We start from the raw sequence: 22,046 nt of genomic DNA, 5'->3' as shown, positions 1-22,046 counted from the left end.
TTAAGGGAGCATGCTAATGTAAATGGTATTGCATTTTTAATGTCAAATTCTACTTGTTCATTGTTGTTATATAGGAAAGTGATAGACTTGTATATATTAACCTTGATTCCTACAGCCTTACCATAATTGCTGTTTAAAAACAGGAGTCTTTTTGTTGTTTCTTTTTAGATTTTCTACATATATAATCATGTCATCTGCAAATAAAGGTAGTTTTATTTCTTCCCAATCCGTATACCTTTACTTTTCTTTTCTTGCAGATTGCATTAGCAGGGACTTCTTAGTGCAGTGTTGAAAAGGAGTGGTGAGAGGTGATGACATTCTTGCCTTTTTTCTGATGGTTGAGTATCTTTTGACCATCAGTATTATGTTATAGTGCTTTGAGAAGCTTCCTTTTACTTTGCAGTTGAATATATTTAAAAATTATAAGGTTGTTTTTCTATAGTACAGTGTTTATGCTTTGTTGCTCAGTCGTGTCCAACTCTTTGAGACCCTCATGAACTGAAGCCCACCAGGCTCCTCTCCATGGAATTTTCCCGGCAAGAATACTGGAGTGGGTTGCCGTTTCCTCTTCCAGGGAATCTTCCTGACCCAGGGATCGAAGCTGCATCTCTTGTGTCTCCTGCATTGCAGGCAGATTCTTTACCCGCTGAGCCATCAGGAAAGCTTTGTCACCTAGCTGCCTCCATGGAACTTGATTGTTAGTTGTTTCCCACCTGCATCTCATCTCTCTTGCTTCCTACTTCCTTTTTCTTTTTTATTCCCTTTGGTTTCCTTCTCTCCAGTCTGTTCCTTCTTCTGTTACATTTCTCTGTTTTAATTTCTAGATTATTGACAAAGTTACTGTGTAGTTCATATTGAGGAAAAAAGTTGGGAGGGGTCTGAGATCCAAGAGAAGAGCCCATATAGCAGGAAGAGTTATAGAAATGATAGAAATGGTTAAATACAAAGAGAGAAAAATTAGGAGAAAGTAAAATATTAGATTGGCACAGAACTAATTGTGGTTTTGCATTGTTAAACTTTGCCACTTGATATTGGAATACATTCTTAAATGTGGTTATGTTATACATCATTTTAATGCACATTTCTTGCTTTATGTTTTTTGTTAATGAATTATTACTTGCTCTTTATATGTATTTTAGACTATTGATGTTAGACAAAAAGCAAATTTGAGTGATTTTCTTATTCAAGTTCAAAATTGGTTATGAAGCAGTGGAGACAACTCACAACATCAGCAATGCATTTGGCCCCTGCTAATGAACTCCAGGAGTTGATGATGGACAGGGAGGCCTGGTGTGCTGCAGTTCTTGGGGTTGCAAAGAGTCGGACACAACTGAGTGACTGAACTGAACTTAACTGAATGAATGGTAATGAATGTAAAGTGCAGTGGAACTGCTAATGAATATAAAGGGCAGTGGTGGTTCAAGAAGTTTTGTAAAAGAGATGAGAGCCTTGAAGAGGAGGAGTGTAGTGGGCAGCCAATGGAACTTGACAACTAATTGAGAGTAATCATCAAAGCTGACCCTCTTACAACTACATGAGAAGTTGCCCAGGAACTCAATGTCAACAATTCTATGGTCGTTTGGCATTTGAAGCAAATTGGAAAGGTGAAAAAGCTTGATAAGTGGTTGTTTTGTGAGCTGCCTACGAAGGAAAAAAATTCATCTTTTTGAAGTGTTCCCTTCTCTTATTCTATGCAACAGTGAACTGTTTATTGATCAGATTGTGATGTATGACGAAAATTGGATTTTATACCAATTGGATTTTATACCAGCAACAACCATCTCCATGGTTAGACTGAGAAGAAGTTCCAAAGCACTTCGCAAAGCCAGACTTGCACCAAAAAAAGTGTCATGGTCACTGTTGGGTGATCTGCTGCTGGTCTGATCCATTATAGCTCTCTGAATCCTGGCAAAACCAGTACGTCTGAGAAGTATCCTCAGCAAATTGATGAGAAGATACCAAAAACTGCAATGCCTGCAACCAGCATTAGTCAACAGAATGGGCCCAGTTCTTCTCCACAACACCTGACCACACATCACACAACCAGTGCTTCAAAAATTGAATGAATTGGTCTATGAAGTTTTGCCTCATCTGCCGTATTCACCTGACCTCTCCTCAACCAACGACCACTTCTTCAAGCATCTAGACAACTTTTTGCAGGGAAAATGCTTCTACAACCAGCAGGAGGCAGAAAATGCTTTCCAAGAGTTTTTTGAATATGCTAGAGAAATAAACCAACTTATTGGCAAAAATGTATTGATTATAAGGGTTTCTATTTTGATTAGTAAAGATGTGTTTGAGCCTAATTAGAATGATGTAAAATTCAGGCCCTGAAACCACAATTACTTTTTGCACCAACCTGTATAAAGGATGGGAGAAATAGAACATAAAGACTATTTGAATAATGATGTGTCAGTAGACTTTCAAGAAGACATTTGTTCGTGTTTCTTAGACTTTCAGAACTAAGACTAGCTTTGTTTATCATAAAATAAAACCTTATTTTAAATATTAAGAGATATGTAATATCTATTAGTTACTTGCTCACTGGTATGTTTTCTCTTGTGAGCTCCACATGAATGTCTTGAAGGCAAGAATATTATTTATCTTTATGTTCCTAATGTGTAGAAAGTGTTCAATGTACAAATGAAAGAAACATTATAGAAATAGCAAAGAATTTGGACTTCAAAGAGGAGTGTGTCTACCCTTGCTCTGCCACTTAATAGCTGTGGAATTCATTTTTCAATAGAATATTATTGAGTTACACTTTTTAAAGATCCTTAACTTTTTTTGAGGTACATACTGGATTATTTACAGATAAAATGATATGATATCTGTGATTTACTTCAAAATGATATGTGAAGGGGAAAGTGGATGGGGGAAGTATAGATGACATAGAGCTGGTCATGAGTTGGTAATTTTAAAGTGGGGGAACAGGTAGATGGGATTCTTGTCATTTATATATAGTGCTATTTTTTTAGCTTTAAATGTGTATCAGATCAGATCAGATCAGTCGCTCAGTCTTATTCGACTCTTTGCGACCCCATGAATCGCAGCACGCCAGGCCTCCTGTCCATCACCAACTCCCGGAGTTCACTGAGACTCACGCCCATCGAATCAGTGATGCCATCCAGCCATCTTATCCTCTGTCGTCCCCTTCTCCTCCTGCTCTCAATCCCTCCTAGCATCAGAGTCTTTTCCAATGAGTCAACTCTTTGCATGAGGTGGCCAAAGTACTGGAGTTTCAGCTTTAGCATCATTCCTTATATTTTTCATAACAGAAAGTTTAAAAATTCCAGAAATGACACTGGATCCTGATGTGATGGCACAATTAATGTGTAAAATAACCTAACTGCATTTTTGCTGTTCAGTTGCTAAGTCATGTCCAACTCTTTGAGACCCCATGGGTCTCATAGCACACCAGGTTCCTTTGTCCTCCACTATATGTTCCATAAGAGTAACAGCAATATTTGGAAGTATCAGTTTTACTATGATAATAAATTAATAAATATATAGGGGGAAATGTTAGTAATGTTTTATGCAGGAATAACCAAGTTCTCTAGTTTGTTTTTGACTATTTAAAATGAATATTGGGTTTTAAAAGACAAAATAATTGTATAATTAGAGTTTCTTCGATGTGATTTATATGACAAATGTATGTATTATAAATAGTGATACCACCAAATTAGAAAATGATATTTATTAATTTAGAAGTGTTGGTTAATTCACCTATTTACGTTCCCCACCTATACTTGTCATTCAGTAAGTGTTGAACAGTTACTTGAATATAATAGTTCTTTTTTTAATTATTGCCAGGAAGAAGAAAAATGTGATGAAATTTCAGAATACTCTGAACCAATTCTGGAGTTTAATAGAAGTGTTAAAGCTGTTTCTACAAAATATAATGGCCCTCCATTTCCGCCAGTTGCTTCTACTTCTACTTCTCAACCCACTACTGATATTCTGGATAAAGTAATTCACAGAAAAGAAACATTGGAAAATAGCTTAATTCAGTGGTGAGTTTATAGTGTTGGTGGGCTGAACAGAATTGTAGTAGCAAGTATAAATAGAATGTATTAAGTTTTGGTTGAATATCTTCCTTGTCTCTTTTTGTTTATTAAATTTTTTCTTTGCTGTACTAGTCACTGGACACTATCTGATGTGATGCTGAGGGTTTAACTAACTGTTGGAGGTATTATTTCTGTTCTTGAATATTTGTACATAGGCTGTCTATTATAGCAAAAGAGGCTATTGTTGAGTGACAAAAGAGCATTAAAAATGTTCACGTTCTTTGATCCAGTGGTTCATTTCCAGAAATTTATCCTAAGGAAATAATTAGTTCTACCAGTAGGCCATAGAATACTTATCATTTGTATTGTAGTGCTTACTGCAAACAAGGCACTGTTTTATCATGTATATATTATGTATATAAACTTATGAACTCTATTTTTATACTTACTTTTACCTGTGAGAAGCCTTAAAGAAGCTATGTAATAAACTATACAATTGACTATTAATACAGTTAGCAAGATTGGGTTTAAAAGAATATTTAATGATATAGAAAGATATTAATAACATACTGGTGCATAAATGAAGGAGGATACCAGGGATGCAACCATAGTTTAGAAGAGCTCACTCAAAAATGAATGTGCACGGGAAAAATATTGAAAAATAATACCGAATTGTTAATTAACCTTGTTTATTCCTGAATCTGAGATTGTGAGTGAGCTCTTTTTTTTTTTTTAGCTTTTATGTTTTCTCTGATTTTTCTACAATGAACATCTGTTACCTGTATAACAATAATAATAATAAAGAAGCGTGTTAGCGTCTCTGAAGAAATGTACAGAAACAATCTCCCATTGTGTTTCCTTTCCTTTTCCTCTCCTACTTTCCCTTCCTAATAATGACCTTGAAAATAAGTTTTTTCCCTTTTTAGGGGAAAACTGCCTGTGTTGCAGTATATATATTTACTCCTTTGAAGAGAGTGTGGCTGATCTTTTCTAGCTTTGATCTTGTTGGGGTTTTATACGTGCTTTCAGAGTAGGGAACCCAACATTTTAGGTGCATGATATGCCAGGTAGTCATTGACCTATCCTTATTTTGAATTTATGAGGTCTTTTAAACTTTTCATTAGACTGATCAGAAAGATTTTAATTTGATAAACTATCTTTAACACAGAGATTTGATGTGTTTTGCTAGGAGGTATTTTTGAGTTTTTTCTTCTTTTCCAGGTTCAGCTTTCAGGATGACTACTTTCACATGTAAATTTTTGTGTCTGTGGGTACCAGTTATTTTTAGGGGTGATATTTCTAACCATTTATATATTTCAACTAAATTTAGGAATCCTTAACTTTTTCCCTCAGGGTAGAACAAGAAATAATGTCAAGAATGATCTCTGGGCTCCTTCCAATCCAGCAGCAGGCCACAGCTAACGTCAGTGTCTCAGTGAGTGAGGCCAGTGAGCCAGTGACTTCCGACATTGGTAAGTAAAGTGGAATCTTTTAGCTTTTTCTGTTATTAAAAGACAAAACCTTCAGGTCATTGCAAATTTATGTATTCTAGAAATCATGTAGTCCTTAGTTGACAAAAGATAAAAGTCCTTTTCTTTTCAGTATGACCTCTCAGTTCTCTGTAGAGGAAGTTATTTCTCCCTTACGTTCTTATGCCATACTGTAGCATTCAGATTATTCTACCAGCCTCTGTCCCCTTCCCCCTAAATCTCTCTGTTATTTCCTGTAGCACTTTGTGTATGTGTATCTTTGTTATAGTAACTATCAAATTGTATTATGATTGGTTTGTATATCTGTCTCACTCACTAGGTTTTAAATTACTTATAAATAAGGGTTTTTCTCATTTAGAGCCTAACTTTTAAAAAAATTAATATATTTATTTTAATTGGAGGCTAATTACTTTACAGTATTATAGTGGTTTTTGCTGTACATTGACATGAATCAGCCATGGGTGTATGTGTGTTCCCCATCCTGAACCCCCCTCCCACCTCCCTCTCCATCCATTCCTAAGGGTCATCCCAGTGTTCCAGCCCTAAGCACCCTGTCTCATGCATTGAACTGGACTGGCAATCTGTTTCACATATGATAATATACATGTTTCAATGCTATTCTCTCAAATCATCCCACCCTCGATTTCTCCCACAGAGTCCAAAAGTCTGTTTTTTATATCTGTGTCTCTTTTGCTGTCTCTCATATAGGGTCATTGTTACCATCTTTCTAAATTCCATATATATGCATTAGTATACTGTACTGGTGGTTTTCTTCCTGATTTACTTCACTCTGTATAATAGGCTTCAGTTTCATCCACCTCACTAGAACTGATTCAAATGCATTCTTTTTAATAGCTGAGTAGTGAACTCTGGGAGTTGGTGATGGACAGGGAGGCCTGGCGTGCTGCGATTCATGGGGTTGCAAAGAGTCGGACACGACTGAGCGACTGAACTGAACTAAACTGAATATTCCATTGTGTAAATGTACCACAGCTTTCTTCTCCATTTGTCTGCTGATGAACATCTAGGTTGCTTCCATGTCCTGGCTATTGTAAACAGTGCTGCGATGAACATTGGCGTACACGTGTCTCTTTCAATTCTGGTTTCCTCGGTGTGTATGCCCAACAGTGGGATTGCTGGGTTGTATGGCAGTTCTATTTCCAGTTTTTTAAGGAATCTCCACACTGTTCTCCATAGTGGCTGTACTAGTTTGCATTCCCACCAACAGTGTAGGAAGATTCCCTTTTCTCCACACCCTCTCCAGCATTTATTGTTTGTAGACTTTTTGATGGCAGCCATTCTGACTGGAGTGAGATGGTACCTCATTGTGGTTTTGATTTGCATTTCTCTGATAATGAATGATGTTGAGCATCTTTTCATGTATTTGTTAGCCATCTGTATGTCTTCTTTGGAGAAATGTCTGTTTAGTTCTTTGGCCCCTTTTTTGATTGGGTTGTTTATTTTTCTGGAATAGAGCTGCAGGAGTTTCTTGTATATTTTTGAGATTAATTCTTTGTCAATTGCTTCATTTGCTATTATTTTCTCCTATTCTGAAGGCTGTCTTTTCACCTAGCTTACAGTTTCCTTCATTGTGCAAAAGCTTTTAAGTTTAATTAGCTCTGATTTGTTTATTTTTGCTTTTATTTCCATTACTCTGGGAGGTGGTTTATATAGGATCCTGCTGTGATTTATGTCAGAGAGTGTTTTGCCTATGTTTACCTCTAGGAATTTTATAATTTCTGGTCTTACATTTAGATCTTTAATCCATTTTGTTTATTTTTGTGTATGGTGTTAGAAAATGTTCTAGTTTTATTCTTTTACAAGTTGTTGACCAGTTTCCATAGCACCACTTGTTAAAGAGATTGTATTTTCTCTATTGTATATTCTTGCCTCCTTTGTCAAAGATAAGGTGTCCATAGGTGCATGGATTTATCTCTGGGCTTTCTGTTTTGTTCCATGGATCTATATTTCTGTCTTTGTGCCAGTACCATACTGTCTTGATGACTGTAGCTTTGTAGTATAGTCTGAAGTCAGGCAGGTTGATTCCTGCAGTTTCATTCATCTTTCTCAAGATTGCTTTGGCTATTCAAGGTTTTTGTATTTCCATACAAATTGTGAAATTATTTGTTCTACTTCTGTGAAAAATACCATTGGTAGCTTGATAGGGATTGCATTGAATCTATAGATTGCTTTGGGTAATATACTCATTTTCACTATAAAGATTGTCCTGATCCATGAACATGGTATATTTCTCCATCTGTTTGTGTCATCTTGATTTCTTTCATCAGTGTTTTATAGTTTTCTGTATATAGGTCTTTTGTTTCTTTAGGTAGATTTATTCCTAAGTATTTTATTCTTTTCGTTGCAATGGTGAATGGAATTGTTTCCTTAATTTCTCTTTTCTCATTGTTAGTGTATAGGAATGTAAGGGAAATTTGTGTGTTAACTTTATATCCTGCAACTTTACTATATTCATTGTTTAGCTCTAGTAATTTTCTGGTGGAGTCTTTAAGGTTTTCTATGTAGAGGATCATGTCATCTGCAAACAGTGAGAGTTTTACTTCTTCTTTTCCAATCTGAATTCGTTTTATTTCTTTTCCTGCTTTGATTGCTGTGGCTAAAACTTCCAAAACTATGTTGAATAGTAGTGGTGAGAGTGGGCATCCTTATCTTGTTCCTGACTTTAGGGGAAATGCTTTCAATATTTCATCATTGAGGATAATGTTTGCTATGGGTTTGTCATATATGGCTTTTATTATGTTGAGGTATGTTCCTTCTCTGTCTGCTTTCTGGAGGGTTTTTATCATAAGTGGATGTTGAATTTTGTCAAAGGCCTTCTCTGCATCTATTGAGATAATCATATGGTTTTTATCTTTCAATTTGTTAATGTGATGTATCACATTGATTGATTTGTGAATATTGAAGAATCCTTGCATCCCTGGGATAAAGCCCACTTGGTCATGATGTATGATCTTTTTAATATGTTGTTGGATTCTGATTGCTAGAATTTTGTTAAGGATTTTTGCATCTATGTTCATCAGTTATATTGGCCTGTAGTTTTCTTTTTTTGTGGCATCTTTGTCTGGTTTTGGTATTAGGGTGATGGTGGCCTCATAGAATGAGTTTGGAAGTTTACCTTCCTCTGCAATTTTCTGGAAGAGTTTGAGTAGGATAGGTGTTAGCTGTTCTCTAAATTTTTGGTACAATTCAGCTGTGTAGCCGTCTAGTCCTGGGCTTTTGTTTGCTGGAAGATTTCTGATTACAGTTTCGATTTCCATGCTTATGATGGGTCTGTTAAGATATTCTATTTCTTCCTGGTTCAGTTTTGGAAAGTTATACTTTTCTAAGAATTTGCTCATTTCTTCCAAGTTGTCCATTTTGTTGACATATAGTTGCTGATAGTAGTCTCTTATGATCCTTTGTATTTCTGTGTTTGTTGTGATTTCTCCATTTTCATTTCCAATTTTGTTGATTTGATTCTTCTCCTTTTTTTTTTTTTTTGATGAGACTGGCTAATGGTTTGTCTATTTATTTACCTTCTCAAAGAACCAGCTTTTAGCTTTGTTGATTTTTGCTGTGGTCTCCTTTGTTTCTTTTTTATTTATTTCTGCCCTAATTTTTATGATTTCTTTCCTTCTACTAACCCTGGGCTTCTTCATTTCTTCTTTTTCTAGTTGCTTTAAGTATAAAGTTAGGTTATTTATTTGATTTTTCTCTTGTTTCTTAGGGTAAGCTTGTATTGCTATGAACCTTCCCCTTAGCACTGCTTTTACTGAATCCCATAGATTTTGGGTTGTTGTGTTTTCATTTTCATTTGTTTCTGTGCATATTTTGATTTTTTAAAATTTCTTCTGTGATTTGGTAGTTATTCAGAAGCATGTTGTTTAGCCTCCATATGTTTGTATTTTTAATAGTTTTTTTCCTATAGTTGACATCTGATCTTTTCACATTGTAATCAGAAAAGATACTTGAAATAATTTCAATTTTTTTGAATTTACCAAGGCTAGATTTATGGCCCAGGATGTGATCTATCCTGGAGAAGGTTCTGTGTGCACTTGAGAAAAAGGTGAAATTCGTTGTTTTGGGGTGAAATGTCCTATAGATATCAATTAGGTCTAACTGGTCCATTGTATCATTTAAAGTTTGTGTTTCCTTGCTAATTTTCTGTTTAGTTGATCTATCCATAGGTGTGAGTGGGATATTAAAGTCTCCCACTATTATTGTGTTACTGTTAATTTCCCCTTTCATACTTGTTAGCATTTGCCTTACATATTGTGGTGCTCCTATGTTGAGTGCATATATATTTATAATTGTTATATCATCTTCTTGGATTGATTCTTTGATCATTATGTAGTGTCCTTCTTTGTCTCTTTTCCCGGCCTTTATTTCAAAGTCTATTTTATCTGATATGAGTATTGCTACTCCTGCTTTCTTTTGGTCTCCACTTGCATGAAATATCTTTTCCCAGCCCTTCACTATCAGTCTGTATGTGTCCCTTGTTTTGAGGTGGGTCACTTGTAGACAGCATATAGAGGGGTCTTGTTTTTGCATCCATTCAGCCAGTCTTTGTCTTTTGGTTGGGGCATTCAGCCCATTTACATTTAAGGTAATTATTGATAAGTATGATCCCATTAGGAGAAGGCAATGGCAACCCACTCCAGTGTTCTTGCCTGGAGAATCCCAGGGACAGGGGAGCCTGGCGGGCTGCCGTCTATGGGGTCACACAGAGTTGGACATGACTAAAGCGACTTAGCAGCAGCAGCAGCAGCAGCATGATCCCATTGCCATTTACTTTTTGGGGGGGATTCTAGTTTATAAACCTTTTCTGTGTTTCCTGTATAGAGAAGATCCTTTAGCATTTGTTGAAGAACTGGTTTGGTGGTGCTGAATTCTCTGAGCCTTTGCTTGTCTGTAAAGCTTTTGATTTCTCCTTCATATTTGAATGAGATCCTTGCTGCGTACAGTAATCTGGGTTGTAGGTTTTTCTCTTTCATCACTTTAAGTATGTCCTGCCATTCCCTTCTGGCCAGAAGAGTTTCTATTGAAAGATCAGCTGTAATCCTTATGGGAATCCCTTTGTGTGTTATTTGTTGTTTTTCCCTTGCTGCTTTTAATATTTGTTCTTTGTGTTTGATCTTCGTTAATTTGATTAATATGTGTCTTGGGGTGTTTCGCCTTGGGTTTATACTGTTTGGGACTCTCTGGGTTTCTTGGACTTGGGTGGCTATTTCCTTCCCCATTTTAGGGAAGTTTTCAACTATTATCTCCTCAAGTATTTTCTCATGGCCTTTCTTTTTGTCTTCTTCTGGGGTTCCTATGATTTGAATGTTGGGGTGTTTAATATTGTCCCAGATGTCTCTGAGGTTGTCCTCATTTCTTTTAATTCGTTTTTCTTTTTTCCTCTCTGATTCATTTATTTCTACCATTCTATCTTCTGCCTCACTTATCCTATCTTTTGCCTCAGTTATTTTACTGTTGGTTCCCTCCAGAGTATTTTTGTTCTCAGTTATTGCATTATTCATTTTTTAAAAAATTTTATTTTATTTTTAAACTTTACATAATTGTATTAGTTTTGCCAAATATCAAAATGAATCCGCCACAGGTATACACGTGTTCCCCATCCTGAACCCTCCTCCCTCCTCCCTCCCCATTCCATCCCTCTTGGTCGTCCCAGTGCACCAGCCCCAAGCATCCAGCATTATTCATTATTGAGTGACTCTTTTTTATTTCTTCTAGGTCCTTGTTAAACCTTTCTTGCATCTTTTCAATCCTTGTCTCCAGACTATTTTTCTGTAACTCCATTTTGTTTTAAAGATTTTGGATCATTTTTACTATCATTATTCTGAATTATTTTTCAGGTAGACTCCATATCTCCTCCTCTTTGGTTTGGTTTGGTGGGCATTTATCATGTTCCTTTACCTGCTGAGTATTTCTCTGCCTTTTCATCTTGATTAGATTGGCCTTTCTGTATGCTGGAAGTTTGTGGTTCCTCTTTTTTATGGAGGTTCCTCCCTGTGGGTTTGGTTGGACAAGTGGCTTGTCAAGGTTTCCTGGTTAGGGAAGCTTGCATTGGTGTTCTGGTGGGTGGAGCTGGATCTCTTCCCTGTGGAGTGCAAGGAAGTGTCCAGTAGTGAGTTTTAAGGTGTCTATGGGTTTGGTGTGACTTTTGGCCGCCTATATTTCAATGCTCAGGCTTATGTTCCTGCATTGTTGGAGAATTAGCTTGGTATGTCTTGCTCTGAAACTTGTTAGCTCTTGGGTGGAGGTTGGTTTCAGTGTAGGTATGGAGCCTTTTGGATGAGCTCTTGTCAATTAATGTTCCCTAGAGTCAGGAGTTTTCTGATGTTCTCAAGTTTTGGATTTAAGCCTCTTGCCTCTGGCTTTCAGTCTTATTCTTACAGTAGCTTCAAGGCTTCTCCAGCCATACAACATGGATGATAAACCATCTAGGTTAGTGGTAAAAAGATTCTCCACAGTGAGGGACACACAGAGAGGTTCACAGAGTTACATGGAGAAGAGAAGAGGGAGGAGGGAGATAGAGGTGACCAGAAGGAGAAGAGGGGGAATCAAAAGGGGAGAGAGGAATGTAGCTAGTAATCAATTCCCTATGTGCTCTCCATGGTCTGGAACAGTCAGAGAGGTTCACAGAGTAACATAGAGAAGGGAAGAGGGAGGAAGGAGATAGAGGTGACCAAGAGGAGAAGAGGGGGAGTCAAAAGGAAAGAGACAGATCTAGCCAGTAATCAGTTCCCTTAGAGGCTAACTCTTGACTGACACCTAGTGATAAAGTCATTTTGTCATGTTAGAAGAAACTTTTTTGAAAGAAGACATCTAGGAATACAAATCCAAAAGAAAACGAAAACCAATTCATCCAAATAATTGCTCCAAGAATATTTCAAAATCTGTTGAAAAAGCAACAGATGGAAAATGTCAGTCAAAATGAAACTGAAATAAAAAAGAACTAGAAGCTAAAGAGAAGGCAAAGCACCATGAAATATGCCTTGGAGAAACAGGCAGTTGGACTCCCATAGCTTTTGGTCAAGATTCTAGTTGTGGAGATGGTATTCAGCAATCCCAAGACAAGGAGACCAGTCCAGGAAAGCAAACAAGTATCTCCAAAGATTCATCCAGTTTATAAGGAATATTATCCAAACTGCCAGATACTTTTTCCTCATTGCTAGGTCAGAATGTCTTGATGGCGTATTTTGGAGTGTTTGCATTGTCCAGCAGTCTCTCCTGCTAGCACAAAGCAGGGCTAGTAACGGTCCTCTTCGCAGTCCATCACATGGGTCAGGTGGCGGTTTCAGTGAACTAATTCAGGCTTTGTCGCCCTAAGGAAAGATGGTCTAATATAGAGGGTGTTTAGGTTCTGTTCTGTTTTCTTTAAAAGCATGTATGTTCACTTTTGTTTTCCTATGCTTGAGTAGGGCTTTTAGGTTTTATAACAGAGATATTCTGATTTTTTATCATGTTGAAACATGGAATTATGGGAACTAAAAAGGAGACATATTGACATATATTTTTGAATTTGGGTTTGGGATTATGGTGGTCTTTGCTGTGGTAGCTCCAGAGTAAATTGTTATTACTTACCTCTCAACAAGTGATCCCAAGATATCTGTACCTACCTTTTAGGGAATTCTGAGTAATGCTGCCATCAGTTCAGTTCAGTTCAGTTGCTCAGTCGTGTCCGACTCTTTGCAGCCCCATGAATCGCAGCATGCCAGGCCTCCCTGTCCATCACCAACTCCTGGAGTTCACCCAGATTCATGTCCATCGAGTCAGTGATGCCATCCAGCCATCTCATCCTCTGTCGTCCCCTTTTCCTCCTGCCCCCAATCCCTCCCAGCATCAGAGTCTTTTCAATGAATCAACTCTTTGCATGAGGTGGCCAAAGTACTGGAGTTTCAGCTTTAGCATCATTCTTTCCAAAGAAATCCCAGGGCTGATCTCCTTCAGAATGAACTGGTTGGATCTCCTTGCAGTCCAAGGGACTCTCAAGAGTCTTCTCCAACACCACAGTTCAAAAGCATCAGTTCTTCGGCGCTCAGCCTTCTTCACAGTCCAACTCTCACATTCATACATGACCACAGGAAAAACCATAGCCTTGACTAGACAGACCTTTGTTGGCAAAGTAATGTTTCTGCTTTTGAATATGCTGTCTAGGTTGGTCATAACTTTCCTTCCAAGGAGTAAGCGTCTTTTAATTTCATGGCTGCAGTCATCATCTGCAGTGATTTTGGAGTCCCCCAAAATAAAGTCTGACACTGTTTCCACTGTTTCCCCATCTATTTCCCATGAAGTGATGGGACTGGATGCCATAATCTTTGTTTTCTGAATGTTGAGCTTTAAGCCAACTTTTTCACTCTCCTCTTTCACTTTCCTCAAGAGGCTTTTGAGTTCCTCTTCACTTTCTGCCATAAGGATGGTGTCATCTGAGGTTATTGATATTTCTCCTGGCAATCTTGATTCCAGCTTGTGCTTCTTCCAGTCTAGCGTTTCTCATGATGTACTCTGCATACGTTAAATAAGCAGGGTGACAATATACAGCCTTTACATACTCCTTTTCCTATTTGGAACCAGTCTTTTGTTCCATGTCCAGTTCTAACTGTTGCTTCCTGACCTGCATACAAATTTCTCAGGATGCAGGTCAGGTGGTCTGGTATTCCCATCTCTTTCAGAATTTTCCACAGTTTATTGTGATCCACACAGTCAAAGGCTTTGGCATAGTCAATAAAACAGAAATAGATGTTTTTCTGGAACTCTCTTGCTTTTTCCATGATCCAGCGAATGCTGCCATAGTTGTACTAATTAAGGAGTAGTACTCTTTGAGAGGTCATATTTCCATCAAGTTGTATTGATCACTGTTTACATGTTTTCCACACAGAGCTTTAGCGATATAGTCATTTTAAGCCTAATAAAGTCTCTTTAGGATGTTTTACTGACATTCTATATTCATACAAGTGAAAATTACAACCTATTTGGAAAATTAATATACCTATAAAGCTGCTGACATCAAGCCCCTAAACTATGTTAAAAGTTTGAGGAGGATTATCTGTAGGGTTAGTAATGGATATATCTGAAACTAGAGAAGGAAGTAAGGTTTGTCTTCATTTTTATGAAGAAGCTGCCATTTTTCTAAATATCTCCCTATAGCCCTTGTGTTTTGTCAGGATCCATCACAGGGTTTTCCTGATCCCCTTCTCTTGGAAATGTAGATTTTTTTTCAGATGAAAACCTTTAAAGTGGCTGCAAATCCTTTTTAATCACTAAATTTTGTAGTGGTAGGGAAGAGGCCATGTAAGTAAGTTTTCATTTGAATGTTTTCTTCCCCTGTTTAGTTTCTCTAGAGACGATGTTCATTATGTGAGTTTCCATCTTATTGTCTTGCATAGTAAGTAGATTTTGTATTTTCATTTAATTCCTCGTTACACCATCTCATACACATATGTTCACATTTCTAAAATTATAGGAATTAAGACTTAGAATGCAAGCATGTTTTTTTCACACTTATTCTAAAGTTCTGTCATTTTTTAGTGGAAGGAACAAGCAGTGGTGCGCTCCAGCTTTTTGTCGATGCTGGGGTTCCTGTGAATTCAGACATGATCAGGCATATTGTGAATGAAGTTCTTGCTGAGACCATTGCTGTCATGCTAGGTGACAGAGAAGCAAAGAAGCCAGATCCTGTTGTTACAGGTGTTTCTGGGGATGTTTCAACAAGTGAAACACACTTGCCGGTAGGTATGACTCTTTTTCATGACTTGAAGTCCTGGCAATTTTTAATACCTTTGTTAAAGCACAGTAAAATGGATAGATTTTAAATTGGGTCATAAGATCATAGTTTGTGTTGGAGATTGTTTTATTGTAGCTATGATTACAATAAAAATTACCCTTGTATTTTATTTTAAAAACTCTAAAATCTTAGAAAGTATAATACACAGATTCATTTTGATATTTGGCAAAACTAATACAATTATGTAAAGTTTAAAAATAAAATAAAATTAAAAAAAAAAGTATAATACAGTGAACACCTGTGTATGCTTTATCTGCATTTACCAATTGATAACATTTTGACACCTTTTCTTTGTCTTTGTATGCTGTGTATTATATATTCTGGTTTTTTTTGGCTGCTTTGGGTCTTCATTGCAACACGTGCACTTCTCTTGTTGTGGAGCATGGGCTCTAGAGCCCATGGACTCAGCAGTTGCGATGTGCTGGCTCTCTAGTTGTGGTGCACGGGCTTAGTTTCCCCACAGCATGTGGGATCTTAGGTCCTCAACCAAGTATTGAACGTGCGTCCCCTTGGAAGGTGAATTCTTAACCACTGGACCACCAAGGATGTCCCTATATATTCTTTAAAAGTCATTTGACAGTTGTAGATATCATGATACTTTACGTCTAAAAGCATCAGCAGTATGTCCTAAGAATAAGATTCTTTATTACATATCCAAAGTACCATTATTACGCCCCCCCAGTTTAACATGAATGTGTTAATACTATGTAATATGGAGTCCATATTTGAATTCCTCCAGTTGTTCCAAAGGTATCCTTATAGCTTTCTTCTTTTTAAATTCAAGATATAGCTAACAATCACATGCATTGCTTTTGGTTCTTACATAAACTGATGTTTTTAATCTTTAAAAGAAAATATATTTTAAGGGTTTCTGTTGTTGTTTAATCAAACTTTCTATGTTAAATAGAGTTTCTTTTTTTTTTTTTTTTATTTTTTTTTTATTTTTTTTTTTAATTTTATTTTATTTTTAAACTTTACATAACTGTATTAGATTTGCCAAATATCAAAATGAATCCGCCACAGGTTTACATGTGTTCCCCATCCTGAACCCTCCTCCCTCCTCCCTCCCCATTCCATCCCTCTATAGTAAGATGGAATTATACAAAACCACTCCCGGTGGGCAGGGAGGAGAGGAAGTATCCAGGTAGGAAAGTGGGAGGTGCAAACTATTGGGTTTAAGATAGGCTCAAGGATGCATTGTGCATTACCATATGTAAAATGGATAGCCAGTGGGAATTTGCTGTATGACCGAGGCACTCAAAGCTGGTGCTTTGTGACAACCTACAGGGGTGGGACAGGGAAGGAGAAGGGAGGGAGGTTCAAGAGGGAGGGGACATATGTATACCTATGGCCAGCTCATATTAGTGTATGGCAGAAACCATCACAATATTGTAAAATAATCCTTTAATTAAAAAATTAATAAAAGGGTGTATTGTACAACACAGGGAATATAGCCAGTATTTTGTAGTAACTGTAAATGGACTGTAACCTTTAAGAATTGTATAAAATTTTTTTTAAACCAAAAAAAAGAAATTATGCAAAACCAGAATGTACTCTGTATTACCAACTCTTTAAAACTTCATAGTCAATTCTGATCCTGTAGATAATAAAGACATCATTTTATATTGGTGAAACATTTAAACTGACTCATTTAAAGTATAAACATAAAGTTACATATTTGAATTTTATGAAAATCCATGTCAGGTAATTGGTATAGTGTTATTAGTATGCCAGAGATTTGATACATAGTTTTGTTCCATGCTTTATTTATTAACTCATCAGTAATGTATGTAGTACAGATGTTGCCAGGGTTATGTTTCTGCCTATACTAATTAATTTTGTCTTCTGTCCATATATTGCATATATTTTTATGAGGGTAATTTAATGAAAAAACATAGAAAATAAGTATAAATCGGAAATATATGTAATTGTTAAGAGCATGAACTTTGGAGCTGGGAAGATCTGAATTTGAACCCTTAGTTCTGTTACTTTAGTTTTGAGATCTACTTTATACTATAGATAAAATTTTAGAGTTTAAATAATGACAGCTTTACCAAAATCTGCTTTCTGAATATTAAAGTGGCCAAGTTCTCTTCTCCCATTGGCATATTGTTCCTTATCTTAAGAATTGTCATGACTTCTTTTGCCTTTTAATCTTTTATAAATATTTTAAATTAGTTTTCAAATACTATAAAATATTTTGCTGGGATTTGTGTGAGAATTAATTCAGTTTTGGTTGGTTTAATTTGGGAAGAATTGACATCTTTATGATATGGTATCTTGTTGAGCCATAATACAAGATTTTGTGGAAGATTCAATGAAATGATGTATGAAAGAACTAACCTAGTTAAATACTCAATAACTAATTGTTTATCATTATTATCATTATTACCCATTACCAAGACTAGTAGAATATCTTTAAGTTTCTCATGATGATGACTCAGTAGCGTTATATTTGAAAACAGCACTCTTATGCTATTGGCTTATGCAGTTAAGAAGAATAAAACATATGGTGTATTTCTTTCACTTAAAAAACAAAGCTAAAAATATGCAAAATGTTAAGCAATGCTGTGGATTTTTTTTCTTTTTTCTGCATCACATGGCTTACGGGATCTTAGTTCCTCAATCAGAAATCAAATCTGGGCCCCAGCGGTGAAAGCACCAAGTTCTAACCACTGGACAGCCAGGGAATTCCCAATGTGATAGAATTATTAATATGATTCATGATTTTTAAATTACATATCAATTTGCAACTCAAAATACACAATGAAGACCAATCACCCCGCTATAAAAGTATGTTTTAGAAAGGGAAAAGACAAATAGAAAAATACAGAAAAGACATGTCTAGACAGTTCACAAAGCAAAACGAAATACAAAGCAAAAGGTGGTTAGTCTCACTGATAGTAAAAAAAAAAAAAATCATAAATCATTGAAATTTCATTTTTACATATCATATTGGAAAAACTCGAAGTCTGATTAATGCCATTGTTCAGCAAACCTTTGGGAAGCATAAATTCTCATACCTTCTGGTGTTAGTGTAAAATGACACTGGTTAAAAGGAAATTTGGCAATATGTATTCAAATTAAGAATTCTGTTAGCCCATTAATCAAGCAGTCCCACCTCTGAGGATTTATTCCGTATGTCAGTCAGTCAGTCAGTCAGTCAGTCCGTTCAGTCGCTCAGTCATGTCCGACTCATGTGCTTCCCCAGAATTCTCCACCTGACTCTGAAAAACACACAAGGCTTTCTGTATTCTGGTTTTTAAATCTCATGACATAGTTCAGTTCAGTTCAGCTGCTCAGTTGTGTCCAACTCTTTACGACCCCATGAATCACAGCACGCCAGGCCTCCCTGTCCATCACCAACTCCCGGAGTTCACCCAAACTATTGTGCATCGAGTCAGTGATGCCATCTAGCCATCTCATCCTCTGTCATCCCTTCCTCCTCCTGCCCCCAATCCCTCCCAGCATCAGGGTCTTTTCCAATGAGTCAACTCTTTGCATGAGGTGGCCAAGTATTGGAGTTTCAGCCTTAGCATCAGTCCTTCCAATGAACACCCAGGACTGATTTCCATTAGGATGGACTTGTTGGATCTCCTTGCAGTCCAAGGGACTCGCAAGAATCTTCTCCAACACCACAGTTTAAAAGCATCAATTCTTCGGCGCTCAGCTTTCTTCACAGTTCAACTCTCACATCCATACATGACCACTGGAAAAACCATAGCCTTGACTAGACGGACCTTTGTTGGCAAAGTAATGTCTCTGCTTTTGAATATGCTATCTAGGTTGGTCATAACTTTCCTTCCAAGGAGTAAGTGTCTTTTAATTTCATGGCTGCAATCACCATCTGCAGTGATTTTGGAGCCCCAAAAAATAAAGTCTGACACTGTTTCCACTGTTTCCCCATCTATTTGCCGTGAAGTGATGGAACCGAATACCATGATCTTCGTTTCCTGAATGTTGAGCTTTAAGCCAACTTTTTCACTTTGCTCTTTCACTTTCGTCAAGAGGCTTGATTCCAGCTTGTGCTTCTTCCAGCCCAGCGTTACTCATGCTGTACTCTGCATATAAGTTAAATAAGCAGGGTGACAATATACAGCCTTGATGTACTCCTTTTCCTATTTGGAACCAGTCTGTTGTTCCATGTCCAGTTCGAACTGTTGCTTCCTGACCTGCATATAGGTTTCTCAAGAGGCAGGTCAGGTGTTCTGGTATTCCCATCTCTTTCAAAATTTTCCACAGTTTATTGTGATCCACACAGTCAAAGGCTTTGGCATAGTCAATAAAACAGAAGTAGATGTTTATCTGGAACTCTCTTGCTTTTTCGATGATCCATTGATTGTTGGCAATTTGATCTCTGGTTCCTCTGCCTTTTCTAAAACCAGCTTGAACATCTGGAAGTTCATGGTTCACGTATTGCTGAAGCCTGGCTTGGAGAATTTTGAACATTACTTTGCTAGCATGTGAGCTGAGTGCAATTGTGTGGTAGTTTGAGCATTCTTTGGCTTTGCCTTTCTTTGGGATTGGAATGAAAACTGACCTTTTCCAGTCCTGTGGCCACGGCTGAGTTTTCTAAATTTGCTGGCATATTGAGTGCAGCACTTTCACAGCATCATCTTTCAGGATTTGAAATAGCTCAACTGGAATTCCATCATCTCCACTAGCTTTGTTCGTAGTGATGCTTTCTAAGGCTCACCTGACTTCACATTCCAGGATGTCTGGTTCTAGGTGAGTGATCACACCATCGTGATTATCTTGGTCGTGAAGATCTTTTTTGTACAGTTCTTCTGTGTATTCTTGCCACCTCTTCTTAATATCTTCTGCTTCTGTTAGGTCCATACCATTTCTGTCCTTTATCGAGCCCATCTTTGCATGAAATGTTCCCTTGGTATCTCTAATTTTCTTGAAGAGATCTCTAGTCTTTCCCATTCTGTTGTTTTCCTCTATTTCTTTGCATTGACCTCTGAGGAAGGCTTTCTTATCTCTCCTTGCTATCCTAAAAACAATACCCAGTTGTGGATGTGACTGGTGATAGAAGCAAGGTCCAATACTGTTAAGAGCAGTACTGCGTAGGAATCCGGACTGTTAGGTCCATGAATCTAGGCAAATTGGAAGTGGTCAAACAGGAGATGGCAAGAGTGAATGTCGACATTCTAGGAATCAGCGAACTAAAATGGACTGGAATGGGTGAATTTATCTCAGATGATCATTATATCTACTACTGTGGGCAGGAATCCTTTAGAAGAAATGGAGTAGCCATCATGGTCAACAAAAGAGTCCGAAATGCAGTACTGTGATGCAATCTCAAAAATGGCAGTATGATCTCTGTTTGTTTCAAAGGCAAACCATTCAATATCACAGTAATCCAAGCCTATGCCCCAACCAGTAACGCTGAAGAAGCTGAAGTTGAATGGTTCTATGAAGACCTACAAGACCTTTTAGAACTAACACCCAAAAAAGATGTCCTTTTCATTATAGAGGACTGGAATGCAAAAGTAGGAAGTCAAGAAACATCTGGAGTAACAGGCAAATTTGGCCTTGGAATACGGAATGAAGCAGGGCAAAGGCTAATAGTGTTTTGCCAAGAGAATGCACTGGTCATAGCAAACACCCTCTTCTGACAACACAAGAGAAGACTCTATACATGGACATCACCAGATGGTCAACACCGAAATCAGATCGATTATATTCTTTGCAGCCAAAGATTTAGAAGCTCTATACAGTCAGCAAAAACAAGACCCGGAGCTGACTGTGACTCAGATCATGAACTCCTTATTGTCAAAATCAGACTTAAATTGAAGAAAGTAGGGAGAACCACTAGACCATTCAGATATGACCTAAATCAAATCCCTTATGATTATACAGTGGAAGTGAATAATAGATTTAAGGAACAAGATCTTATAGACAGAGTGCCTGATGAACTGGAGGGAGGTTCGTGACGTTGTACAGGAGACAGGGATCAAGACCATCCCCGTGGAAAAGAAATGCAAAAAAGCAAAATGTCTGTCTGGGGAAGCCCTTACAAATAGCTGTGAAAAGAAGAGAAATAAAAAGCAAAGGAGAAAAAGAAAGATATTCCATATGTACATATATGAAATAACTTGGGCTTCCTTGGTGGCTCAATGGTAAAGCATCTGCCTGCAGTACAGGAGACGTGGAGACACAGGTTCGATCCCTAGGTTGGAAAGATCCCCTGGAGAAGAAAACGGCAAGCCACTCCAATAATCTTGCCCAGAAAATACCATGGACAGAGGACCTTGGAGGAGCCCAGTTCATGAGGTCAGAGTCAGACACGAGTGAGCGACTAAACAAGAACATGAAATGACTCAAGTCTCAAAAAGCTAAAAATAGAACTACCATATGACCTAGCAGTTTCACTTTTGGGTATATATTCAAAAAAACCAAAAACACTAATTTAAAAAGATACATGCACCCCAGTATTCACAGCAGTATTATTTATAATTGCCAAGCTATGGGAATAACCTAAGTGTCTGTCAACAGATGAATGGATAAACATGTGATTTATATGTACAATGGAATACTGTTTAGGCATTCAGGCATAAAAAAGAACAAAGTTGCCATTTCCAGCAACATGGATGGACCTAGAGATTATCATACTGAGTGAGGTCAGAAAGAGAAAGACAAATATCCTGTGATGTGATTTCTATGTGGAATCTAAAAAGATGATGCAAATGAACTTATAAACAGAGGACTTACAAATATAGAAAACAAACTTATGGTTACCAAAGAGGAAAGGTA

General features: G+C 37.3%; 1 protein-coding gene across 16 annotated transcripts in view; it reads left to right on the top strand.

The window, feature by feature from the left end:
• The window catches only part of KIAA0586 (KIAA0586 ortholog), a 126,115-nt gene that overhangs the window by 41,124 nt on the left and 62,945 nt on the right, over window positions 1–22,046 (top strand). For all 16 annotated transcript variants that reach the window (XM_044924917.2, XM_044924918.2, XM_025295454.3 and 13 more), the window contains 3 exons: window positions 3,814–4,013; window positions 5,361–5,479; window positions 15,032–15,231. In XM_044924917.2, the coding sequence (XP_044780852.2) occupies window positions 3,814–4,013; window positions 5,361–5,479; window positions 15,032–15,231 (519 nt within the window). The remainder of the gene's footprint in view (window positions 1–3,813; window positions 4,014–5,360; window positions 5,480–15,031; window positions 15,232–22,046) is intronic.

This window comes from Bubalus bubalis, chromosome 11 (genome assembly GCF_019923935.1).
Source record: "Bubalus bubalis isolate 160015118507 breed Murrah chromosome 11, NDDB_SH_1, whole genome shotgun sequence".
Classification (NCBI taxonomy): Eukaryota; Metazoa; Chordata; class Mammalia; order Artiodactyla; family Bovidae; genus Bubalus; species Bubalus bubalis.
Note: the sequence above shows the minus strand (reverse complement) of the source record. Positions and strands in the feature narration are given on the sequence as shown.